The 12,290-nt window shown below is 40.5% G+C and overlaps 1 protein-coding gene across 3 annotated transcripts in view; it reads right to left on the reverse strand.

Moving 5' to 3' along the window:
* Positions 1-1,435: 1,435 nt before the first annotated feature.
* ABCB7 (ATP binding cassette subfamily B member 7) overlaps positions 1,436-12,290 on the reverse strand; it is a 118,746-nt gene continuing 107,891 nt past the window's right edge. For all 3 annotated transcript variants that reach the window (XM_072123780.1, XM_072123779.1, XM_072123781.1), the window contains one exon: positions 1,436-6,709. In XM_072123780.1, the coding sequence (XP_071979881.1) occupies positions 6,491-6,709 (219 nt within the window). In that variant the 3' untranslated portion in view covers positions 1,436-6,490. The remainder of the gene's footprint in view (positions 6,710-12,290) is intronic.

Here is a 12,290-nt window from a genome sequence, read left to right on the forward strand (position 1 = left end):
GCAACAAAAAGGCTACAATGTGTCCTGCCATGTAGAACATCTAGATGCCTGGAGGAGATGACTCAGTGATATGATGAAATAAAGGATGAGTCTGACAATGTGTGGTCAAAGAATAAAGTGGAATGAAGGAACATTATCAAGAATATCATGCCTGCAGCATACACCCCTTGTCCTACAAATGGAGACTATTAAAAAAGTTGATTATAAAATCATAAATACATCAATACAAGAAAAAAACACCATATGCTCCACCAGCTTCATATAATGTGTATTACTGAAATGAAAATTAGATGTTTCAACTAGATATTATGACAATAAGGAAAGAACAGCATTCAGGGGACAATATATATAAAGACACCAAATTAATAACATAACGGGGCACATTTATTAAGGGTCCGCCCACCGCATTTCCGGCGGGTTTCCCGACTATTTCCATTTAACAGGGGTTTTTGGCGCACTCGATCGGATTTTGGCGCAATCGCGCAGACTTTCATGCGACACAAATCGTGGGGCCGTGGCCGTCGGACAACCCGACTGACAAAGTGCGGGATTTAAAATTCAAATTGTGTCCCATAACATGCACTCGCATACACCAGTAAGAAGGTGAACTCTGGCGGACCTCAGCGGGTAAGCGTCACACGCAAGATATCGGGTGCACAATGTTAGTGAATCGCGCCGGACTTCATCCTCGTCAGATAACACACCTCGGGGATCGTGACAGGACTGTGTAAGTAAATGTGCCCCACTGTATGGATGTGGTGGGTAGAAGGAGGTCTATCTAGTGTTGTCACTATATAACTATAGGGCTGCTGTATTTTATCTAGTCCATTATATGGCCACGTTAAGGGCCCATCATGCACCGGAAAGTTTTTGTGCTATGCTTTGATTCAACATCCAAAGCTGTCCGAGTAGTGGGTTCAGTCCACATTTATGTGTATCGGGTGCTTACACCAAAGGGGATGATTACAACATGATCTTATAAAAGAATAGATTATTCCCATCATGTACTTTTCCAGTAGTTACTGTTTACATGTGCACTTTACTATCTCCACTAATGCAGTGTAAACCTCACCTAAGCTATTTTCATTGAAAGATTTCACAAACCAGCATAGAATTCTCTTCTACCGATAATAATGAGGCCGTCCCTGCCTCCCCCACCCTTTATTCCAGCTTCTTGTAATGAGAGGTCAGTGAGGGAATGAAAAGCTTCCATTATTAGGCAAGGGTGGGTAGAAGTTCACAGAGGATATTGGGAAGAAGTGACGGAAATAGCTCCAAGTGAGGCTGCCCAATACAAGCTGTACTTTTAATGGTTAACATACCATATAGGTCAACCTGCCCTGGAGCACCACCAGTAAAGAGAAAAGCACACAAGCCAATAAACAATCGTCATCACTCTCAATGACAGAATTATCAGAAAAATCCAATAGCAAAATATAATCAAAGGCTTTTATTGTAGAACAATATGTACATGTTAAAAAGGCCTTTAACTCTATCTAAACCAGCATGTTAGCAGCACTTGGATGCCATTGTGGATCTGTACACCTTTGATTCAATTAAATACACAAAACTTCTTGATTCAGAATAAATTACAACAAAAGAAACCTCCTAAGAGATAAAGATATATGATAACTGAGTCACTGTCATGAAAGATCCTAGATGGAAACTAGGAGTACACCTCATCACAGCCCCAAATGTGCCTTCTACTGTACCTTATGCTCTCAGTAATTAATAGAGAGTTCTTCGTCTTTTGTTTAAAGGAGGTTCTGAAAAAAAGAATGTCAAGATTCCAATTCACAAATGTGCTAAATCTGTGCTCCATCATGTGCCAGAGGCCTCCACAAACAAAGCAGAGTTTTTCTTTCCACATAGTAGGATGGCTGAACGACAAAAGGGTTTGCAGCATCATGTTCTAGAAAAAAAGAGTGTTAACACATCCATGACATTATGGAATTGGACATATTCTCCTGTCTTCATGGCAGTAGTACCTTCAGGCCACGATGGTTAATACTGTCTTATGACAGAGGTCAATGGTCCCTAATCTATAACTACTGTTCATGGTTATTAAGAAATTCGCTTTATCTTGGATAAATCACATAGTACTTAAATGTCACATATTCCACACTCTGACATTATATAGTCAATGTTATTTCCAAGACAAGGACTGTGCACGTAAGGGAGCATATGTAATCATGTCGATAGCAGTCCAAGGAGACATGAAGGTCAAATATAACAAATGGTGTCTGTCAGAAATATCCAGAAGCAGATGAAGGGTATAAAAATTAAATGCGTTTGTCCAGGAGGAGAAGAGGGTCAGAATTTTTTCAAAACAAGCCCCACACTTGTCCATGGTCTGCAGCCACTTGAATTGTGCTGAGCTGCAATACTATGCGTTACCCATGAAGCAGTGTGATGCCGTTCATGGATTTTATGTATTCCCAGCATAAACAATATATCACCCCTTTGATACGCAATGACTAACAGATATATAGGGGGGAGTCCAAACTAAATGTAAATTTGTATAGTATTATCACTATTTATATACATCTAGCTAATCCAAACTTTTAGCTAGGCTTAGAACTTGTGGGATATGTGCATTTTATTTTATTATCCATTAGTACAGAAGTATATACACTCACTGGCCACTTTATTAGGTACACCTGTCCAACTGCTCGTTAACACTTAATTTCTAATCAGCCAATCACATGGCAGCAACTCAGTGCATTTAGGCATGTAGACATGGTCAAGACAATCTCCTGCAGTTCAAACCGAGCATCAGTATGGGGAAGAAAGGTGATTTGATTGCCTTTGAACGTGGCATGGTTGTTGGTGCCAGAAGGGCTGGTCTGAGTATTTCAGAAACTGCTGATCTACTGGGATTTTCACGCACAACCATCTCTAGGGTTTACAGAGAATGGTCCGAAAAAGAAAAAACATCCAGTGAGCGGCAGTTCTGTGGGCGGAAATGCCTTGTTGATGCCAGAGGTCAGAGGAGAATGGGCAGACTGGTTCGAGCTGATAGAAAGGCAACAGTGACTCAAATCGCCACCCGTTACAACCAAGGTAGGCAGAAGAGCATCTCTGAACGCACAGTACGTCGAACTTTGAGGCAGATGGGCTACAGCAGCAGAAGACCACACCGGGTGCCACTCCTTTCAGCTAAGAACTGGAAACTGAGGCTACAATTTGCACAAGCTCATCGAAATTGGACAGTAGAAGATTGGAAAAACGTTGTCTGGTCTGAAGAGTCTCGATTTCTGCTGCGACATTTGGATGGTAGTGTCAGAATTTGGCGTCAACAACATGAAAGCATGGATCCATCCAGCCTTGTATCAACGGTTCAGGCTGGTGGTGGTGGTGTCATGGTGTGGGGAATATTTTCTTGGCACTCTTTGGGCCCCTTGGTACCAATTGAGCATCGTTGCAATACCACAGCCTACCTGAGTATTGTTGCTGACCATGTCCATCCCTTTATGACCACAATGGACCCAACATCTGATGGCTACTTTCAGCAGGATAATGCGCCATGTCATAAAGCTGGAATCATCTCAGACTGGTTTCTTGAACATGACAATGAGTTCACTGTACTCAAATGGCCTCCACAGTCACCAGATCTCAATCCAATAGAGCATCTTTGGGAAGTGGTGGAACGGGAGATTCGCATCATGGATGTGCAGCCGACAAATCTGCGCCAACTGTGTGATGCCATCATGTCAATATGGACCAAAATCTCTGAGGAATGCTTCCAGCACCTTGTTGAATCTATGCCATGAAGAATTGAGGCAATTCTGAAGGCAAAAGGGGGTCCAACCCGTTACTAGCATGGTGTACCTAATAAAGTGGCCGGTGAGTGTATAACCAGAGTGTTCCAGTATCTCAATGTTGTGTTCTCTACTCCATTAAGACGTCCACAATTATGTGACTACAACTTTAGTCTTAAAAGGCATTGTCCGGGATCAGCAGTTTATATTAAGGAAAGCAAATGTATTTACTAATTAAACAAATCCCAAATTTTAAAAAACAAATAAAAAATTACGTGTAAGATAGTAGTCTGAGGTTAGAGAAGGAAGCATGTCACAGAAGGATAACTCATCTGTCCCTTCCCGAGGCGATTTGCAATACAAGACAGGCAAGTATGAGGAGTTAAGATTCCTGCGTGTAGGGAGAGCAGCAAATCAGAAAAATGAAGAATGAATGAAGACAGGAGAGATGTCAGCAGGTCATCTGGGAAATAAAGATTCAGGACCAGGATTTAGAGGACAATCACATTATAAGTCCATTGACGTATGTTACAGGACTTAAAATGATTAAGGTCATTTTCTGTCTATCTGAGCTGCTTGGGATCACATCAAATATGAAAGACTCCCGAGTGCTGGGGACTTGCATTGCTCCACTGCTCTACAGGGCTATTCCACATCCTAGATTTATTAACCCACAATTTCTGAAAAATTGTGCTTAACATATATGTAGTAACTGGGGCATCACTGTCACTATCTAGTACGGCTTAACATCATTACTTATCAGCTTCTTATGTGTTTATGAGAGTCATCAAGGAATCATCAGAATATCCTGGCTTGGGCACCATCCATCAAAATAGGGCCTAAAAGTTCAAATAAGGGCTGATTTTCCATAAAAGTTATCTGAACTGGTGGTTCTTTTTGCCTTATTTCTCATGGTTTTAAGCCTCCAGAAGTAATGTTACAACTCCCCTTTCCATCTGTAACACAGATACTCCCTCCGTAAGGAATAAGAAGTATGGGTAAAAAAAGGACTATGTGAATGGTATAGAAAAGTAGGCTAAAAGAACTAATGATGTACTAGGGAACACAGTTAAAAAGTGAAGTTTACGATGCAGGAGGTAGGCGCGATGTCCTGAAAATATTTTGTCAGTGAAAATTATTTCTATTTTCCACTGGTCCCATATTTTACTACGCACTTTGGTCTGTAGCTGCACTTACAATTCTGCCTATGGAAACAGTCAACAAGCTGGACAAAAAAAAGACAGTAGGTTAGAAATGGATGCTGAATGATTTGGGCACTCAAGTAATATGTACAAAGGTGCTGGAAGCTAGACATGTGCTCTTTTCCAGAAAACAAATCATTCTGAAACTGGTCACTAGACTTCTGTTGTGCACATTTTTGTTTTGTCTTGACAAACATTTAAGGGCATCTACTTAACCTCAGGCGCTTTTGAGATGATAAGATGGCAAGAAAATATTTAGACACTTCAAAATTCTGCAAATTTACAAAGGAATTTTCTTCCAGGACTATATAGACTTAAGAAGTCTCAGCACACAAGATTAGAGTAGATTATCCGGTAGAATTGGCAAACTCTTTGGAAGGACTTTGTGGGTGCCTAAATCTATGTAAACAAATGGCAAAGCGTTTACTCCATGCTTTTCAAATGGCATATACGGCGTCATAAAAAATACACATGTGATCTAAGGGAGAACCCATTTAAAGAATAGCATTGCTATTAATGTACACTTGTCCAACATGGATATAATGAACATCCAGTGAATGTAAACAAGAGGTTGTTCTGATCATTTCTTGAAGAATATCTTGAGAGCCTATGGAACAATGTTTTCTGATACATTTTAAAACATCAGCATGGACACTAAAGGAGCTATCCAACAATTTACACTCATGCCCATAGTGTTTTCCTGCTACAGCCATATGGGATGAAAGCCCAAGTCCTGGGGACCTCATTGATAACTGAAATGGAGGTCCAAGAGCACATAATTAATGGATGTGAGGATATGACGATATCCAGAAGTCCCATAAAAGCAACACTCAATCCTCTCATATATATTAAGTGGAATTTGTGGGACAGCTCCTTTAAATGGTTACTAACATGTTAAACTTTCCATAAATGAGTACTACAAGCAAATAGGAATTTGTATATTACTGTGTAATATGTCTAATATTTTTAAGGAAAGTGCTTCTTTCTCCACTGACTTTGGCTCTTATTATCCTGCCTCCTAATCTTCTTTCCACTAAATTTCTGCTGAACTCTGTCTTGCAAGCAGGAAGGACATAGCCTGCAACCTCTATGTAGTTGGAGCAGTGAGACAAAGCAGTCTGGTCTTCACCCACAAGCACAGACAGGTCTGTACATTCACAGATATTTGAAATGTGGTAAATGTCATCTATGGTAGAACTTAAAAATAACAGGTTGTATTGTGTCAAGTTCAATGTGCCAGTTTTGGTGGACTACTTGCAATGTAGCGCAGTATCAGATAATGAGACAAATTGTATTCTGGCCACTGCATGTGCCTTGGTAAACTGGAAGAAACTTATTTAAATAATATTAGAAAGTCACATTAGAAAAGGTATGAATAAGGAAATGAAAATCTCCAAAGGAGCCCTGGGCAAAGATAGATTAGAAAGGTGTACAACCAAGATATGGAACAGAGAATAGAAGTCAATTATTAACTAGGCATTTATAGAGTTGGACTTGAAGATGGTGGTGCCAGTCCTCCTCCTATACTCAGCAGGAGCAGTTGCCACATCCTTTCACACTGTTGATGATCTCTTCTTGTAGTTTCCTTCTCTCTTCCTCTTTGGATGACTGCTGGTTGCTTTTCTCAGTCTTCTGGTTGCTATTGCTGTTTAGGACTCTGTTGCTCTGTGTGTGCCACAGTTCTGAATACAAGCTTCCAGGATTGTCCAGAAGACCAAAATGTGTACCCCGTTCTGCTACTTTACCCTGCAAAAGATAGCACAGACAAGTGGTAGATGGTTAGACATGTCATAGTTGGGTGCAATAAAGGGTAAAAACGCAACAGGATGGAGAAGGTTCTGAGGCATGTCATTGTTGTTCTCCATGGTGTCCTAGGAGGAGTAGATGTGGACTATCCCGAGGAAAGGGTTCTTGTCTGACTTTAGAAATTTGTGATTTTTGCGTGTAGAAGGTTAGTAACTACTGTATTCACAAGGATTACTAGCTTCTGCTCAAAAAGGGTATGTCGACCCAGAAAAAGACATATACATATCATATATACAGTATTCGTATAATACTATACGAACCAAATAGAACTTGGATTAAACGGTTTTCACAAGAAGTTCTGAGCATAAAAAGCTCCAGACGAAGTTATTAAGCAGTCCTGTATATCTGTCTAACCATACCTCTATTTTGTCTCTGAAATATACAGAAGATTTAGAAATATAGAAAATGTCACACAATGTGCTTGTTGGGGGTAACCGAAGCAGAATGAAATTCCTGTATTCTCTCAGTTTTGTGCTGTTGTGAGCAGCAGTGTCCGATCATGCTGTCTTCCTATAGGGCAAATGTGAATGCCATGCCAGCGGGGAACCATGTAGAGCAGCAGGGGAGTGAATCTAAAACAAGCTGCACTAGGCACATATCTCACAGAGCATCGGCATTATACTAGACCACACACATACTGCTATAAGCATGGATTGCCAGTATATGAAAGTGAAATCCCTGCAGCCTGTACAATAATGTAACTTTGATGATAGTATATTGTATCTAAATAATTAGCAGAATGCATAGAGTCCTGGCCCTAGAAGTGAGCTCTACCCATCCAGTGCCTGCTGCTCCTTCCTGCCATGTGGAGCAATGAAAGGTGCTCACCAGAGCAGTGACAAGAATAACATGTTTAGCCATCTTCCACTTTGCTACTACTTTATCCCCTTTTGTCCCGGACAGAAGGTCTGCAGCTATGTCCATGTGTGGATCTCTGATCAATGCTCATATATTTAAAAAAAAGTAAAACAATAAATGTGGCTCTATGGTAATTAACCCCTTATCACCGACACTAGTTTTCAGCTCAATGACCAGACTCGATTTTTCAAACCTGACATGTCTCACGATAATTGGTTATAACTTCGGAACGCTTTAACATATCCCGGTGATTTTGAGAATGTTTTCTCGTGACACATTGTACTTCATGTTAGTTATAAAATTTAAGTGATAAGTTTTGTGTTTCGTTCTGAAAAAAAGTGAAAATTTGGCAAAAGTTTGTAAAAAATTCTTCATTTTCCAAGTTTGAAATGTTCTGGTTTCCAGACAAGATGTAAAACTACCCAAAAAGTTTGATAATTAACATTTACAGAATATCTGCTTTATGTTGGGATGATATTTTATGCTTCCGGTCATTTTTCTAGGATGTTATGAGGTGCAGAACTTTAGGTGTGATTTTTCTTATGTTCATGAAAATTGCCAAAACTCACATTTTGAGGGACAACTCAGCTTTCAAGTGACTTTGATAATAGTAACATCCCATAAATTACCCCACTATAGAAACTTCACCCCTCAACGTATGTAAAACAACTTCTATTAAGTCTATTAACCCTTTAAGTGTTTCACATGGGTTAAAAAATATGGACTTGCGATTTAGAAACTATAGAATTTTTTTGGAAAATACATTCATTTAGGCCAAAACTGATGAAACGCACTGCAACATTTGATGCCCAATTTCTCCCGAGTGTACTGATATCCCATATGTGGTGGTAAACTTCTGTATGGGCGCACGGCCGAGTATAGAATGAATGGAGGCGCCATTCACAGCAGATTTGTATTGTCACATTGTACGACCTATAAATTTTATTTTTTTTGGTAATGCGAACATATGAGGCTTATTATTTACGGGATGATATACAATGTATAGATAATTCATTTTGGGAGTCTAAAGCTTATTCATGAGATTTTATTAACTATTTCAAGGGGGACACAAACAAAATCATCAACATTATTTTGGATTGTTAGCATTTTTTTACTCCGCTCACTGTAACGTAAAAATAATATTTTATCTTTATTCTCTGGTTCACTACGATTGCGGTGATACCTCATTTATATAGTTTTTCTTATTTTTGCTCAATTTTCCTGAGCAAAACCAATATTGGAGAAAATCGCATTGTATTTACTATTGACAACTTTTTAGGGCCATAACTTCTGTATTTTTCTGTTGTCAGATCTGGTTGAGGGCTTATTTTTTGCGAAAACAGTTGTTCTTTTTAGTTGTATCATATTAGGGAACATAACTTTTTTAATCACTTTTTAGAACATTTTTTGTGATCGTGTTTGATGAAAAATTGTATATTATGTGAAGTTTTTCGAGTTTTTTTTACGTAGTTCATCGAACGGGTTCAATATTGATTTAGATTTATTGTACAGATTAATACGGACGCGGTGATACCAAATATGTACGTGTTTTTGTGTTTTATATACTTTATTTGCATTTTATGTGTTACTGGGGAGATTATGGGACTTTTATTTTATTTAATTATATTATAAAAAGATTGAATTTTTTTTTTTTTAAACTTTTTTACATTTTCTACTTCTTGGCTTGAATAAGCGATCATCCGATCGCTTATTCAAGCCTTTACACTGCAATACACTTGTATTGCAGTGTATAGTGTAAGTAACTGAGCATGCCGCGCATGCTCAGTTACTTACAGCCGGGTCCTGCCAGGAAGGCAGAACCCGGCGGGGAAAGAAGCAAGAAGCCCCGGGTCACTCGTCGGGACCCGGGACAGCGGCAGGAGGGATCGGATCCCCCGGTAAGCACACCGGGTGGGTCCGATCCACAGGGGACACACTTGCGCGCCGCGGTCATGCTTGATCCCGGGTGTTAGTGCCGGGTCTGGGCTGTGATATCACAGCCCGACACCGGCACCAGCGAGACCCGGTGTCCCGAAATCATCTTCTGACTCGCCGCCGTAGAAAGGCGTACGCGTCAGAAGAAGTACCCTTAATGACCGCCGTAAAAAGCCGATAGGGCGGTCATTAAGGGGTTAAATGCACTAACCCTAATAGTACAGACAATGTGAGCAGAGAAAACACTAGTTAAGGACAAAAATAGGTGTAAAGAGCCATTAGTATATCTGAACAGTGATAGCTTTGTTCATGTCAACAGTGCCAATACATTTGCTTTGTGAGACTTGGCTACCAGAGAGCAAAAATGACCACTAAACAGATTGGAAGTGGGAAGAGGCATCTGTGCAACAATTAACCCATTATTTCTGGAGGGGTACATATACTTATCAATGTACATAGAAAGGCTACATTCTATTGTGCAGTATAGCCCACATGAACTACTACACAACTTAACAAAAGCAAATGTCTAGCCCCATGAAATCTTTGCAAACATTTCAGTACAAAAGGTAAGTAAACATTATATTTATCACCATTCTTCACATTGGTTCAACGATAGTCCATAAATTTAACTTGCGATCCACATTGGTATCATCGTCGCTCACGAGACGCTAAACGCACAAGGCTGTGACGTTTTGGAGGAAACGGCTCTTCCTCAAACAAAGCTGTGACATTTCAGAGGAAACGGCTCCTTCCTCATACAAGGCTGTGACATTCCGCTGGAAATCCCTCCTTCCTCATACAAGGCTGTGACATTCCGGTGGAAATCCCTCCTTTCTCATACAAGGTTGTGACATTTCGGAGGAAGCCCCTCCTTCCTCATACAAGGCTGTGACATTCCGGAGGAAATCCCTCCTTTCTCATACAAGGTTGTGACATTTCGGAGGAAACTGCTTCTTCCTCAAACAAGGCTGTGACATTCCCATGGAAACCCCTTCTTCCTCAAACAAGACTGACATGTCGGAGGAAAATGCTCCTTCATCAAACAAGACTGCGGAAGGAGCAGTTTCCTCCAGAATGTCACAAACAAGGCTGTGATGTTCTAGAGGAAACCCTCCTTCCTCAAACAAGGCTCTGACATTCCGAGGGAAACCCCTACTTCCTGAAACAAGGCTGTGACATTCCGGAGGAGACCTCTCCTTCCTCAAACAAGACTGACATTCCAGAGGAAATCCCTCCTTCCTCAAACAAGGCTGTAACGTTCCAGATGAAACTGCTCCTTCTTCAAACAAGACTGTGACGTTCCGGGGGAAACTCCTCCTTCCTCATACACGGCTGTGACATTCCGGAGAAAACTCCTTCTTCCTCAAACAAGGCTGTGATGTTTCCAAGGGAATTCCTCCTTTCTCAGACATATCTGAGGAAGGAAGAGTTTTTTTCAGATCGTCACAGCTGTGTACAATTAGCATCTTGGTGAGCCACGAGGATACAAGTGTGGATTGCAAGTTAAATTTATGGACTACCACTGAACTAATGTGAAGAATGGCGATGTAATTAATGTTTAATTACCTCTTGTACTGAAATATTTGCAAAGATTACACATAAACAAAAAGTGGTGCAATATATCAAGTTGTGGGCTAAATGATGTTTTAAAGGACACTTGTCATCAGGTCCCTAACGAATTCTGTCACCACTACCTGTTAGAGCAGCTGACTCATTCTAACGGTCAATAAAAGCTTGTGTTACTCATAATATGATTGCACTTGTATTTCTGTATGTGATAAAAACATCTGACAAATACACATAAAACCAGAGGGAAACAGATCATGTGAAAATATAATATTTGTATCATTCTCAAAACTTTTGGCCATGACTGTACAGACTCTCGGTCGTGTATATAGGAGTATCTAATACACACACGCAGGCTGCCGGGGACATGGCAGCCAGAGCCAGGAAGCTAGTGATGAGAATTCGACTCTTCTTAGTAATCTGGCTCATTAGGCTCAGCTCACTAAGAAGAGCTGGATCGTCTGGCTCCTAAAAGGCTCCCTAAAATATATTAAATATTAAATAGGGAGCCTCAGTCCAGCCAGTCACCCCACTTCATACCACTTTAACCAGATTTTATATGGTTAAAGAGGTCGTGGTGAGACTATTAGGGGTGGGGTTAATTGAGCCATTGGCTTGCTCAGTGGAGCAGACTCCCACAATTCACATGAAAGAGCCGACCCATCACCACAGGAAGCACATAGAGAAGCCAGCTCCAGGAGTGTCACATCATTATACAGGCTGTCAGTCAAGCACTGGGGGTGTGGCTGTGATAATGATTCATTGGTCCTCTCTCAGGTCATTTGCATACAACTTTACTACCTGATAGTTTGAGTGTACAGGCATGTAGAGGGACAATGTAGGGATAGGGGAAATGCTTTCTAATGCCATTTTATGAAAATATATTTAGTTTTGGGTGGTTAATTTGTGAGAAAAAAAAAAAAAAAAAAAAAAAAGATACTTACCTCTCAGGGGACTGCCGATGTCCCGCGCTGCTTTCCATTTCTGCCATGCACCTGTTTGTCCAGGAGCCGGGTGGGCATGCCAGTGGCGTGGGACACTGGAAGCGCCCAGGGAGGCAAGTATAAGTTTATTTTTTTCAAAGCTTAAACAGGAAAGTTTTTTTTAGTGACGGACAATCCCTTTAATAGATGACCAGTTACAAAGGAAAATTAGAAAAAAA

The sequence above is a fragment of the Engystomops pustulosus genome, chromosome 9, assembly GCF_040894005.1.
Source record: "Engystomops pustulosus chromosome 9, aEngPut4.maternal, whole genome shotgun sequence".
Classification (NCBI taxonomy): domain Eukaryota; kingdom Metazoa; phylum Chordata; class Amphibia; order Anura; family Leptodactylidae; genus Engystomops; species Engystomops pustulosus.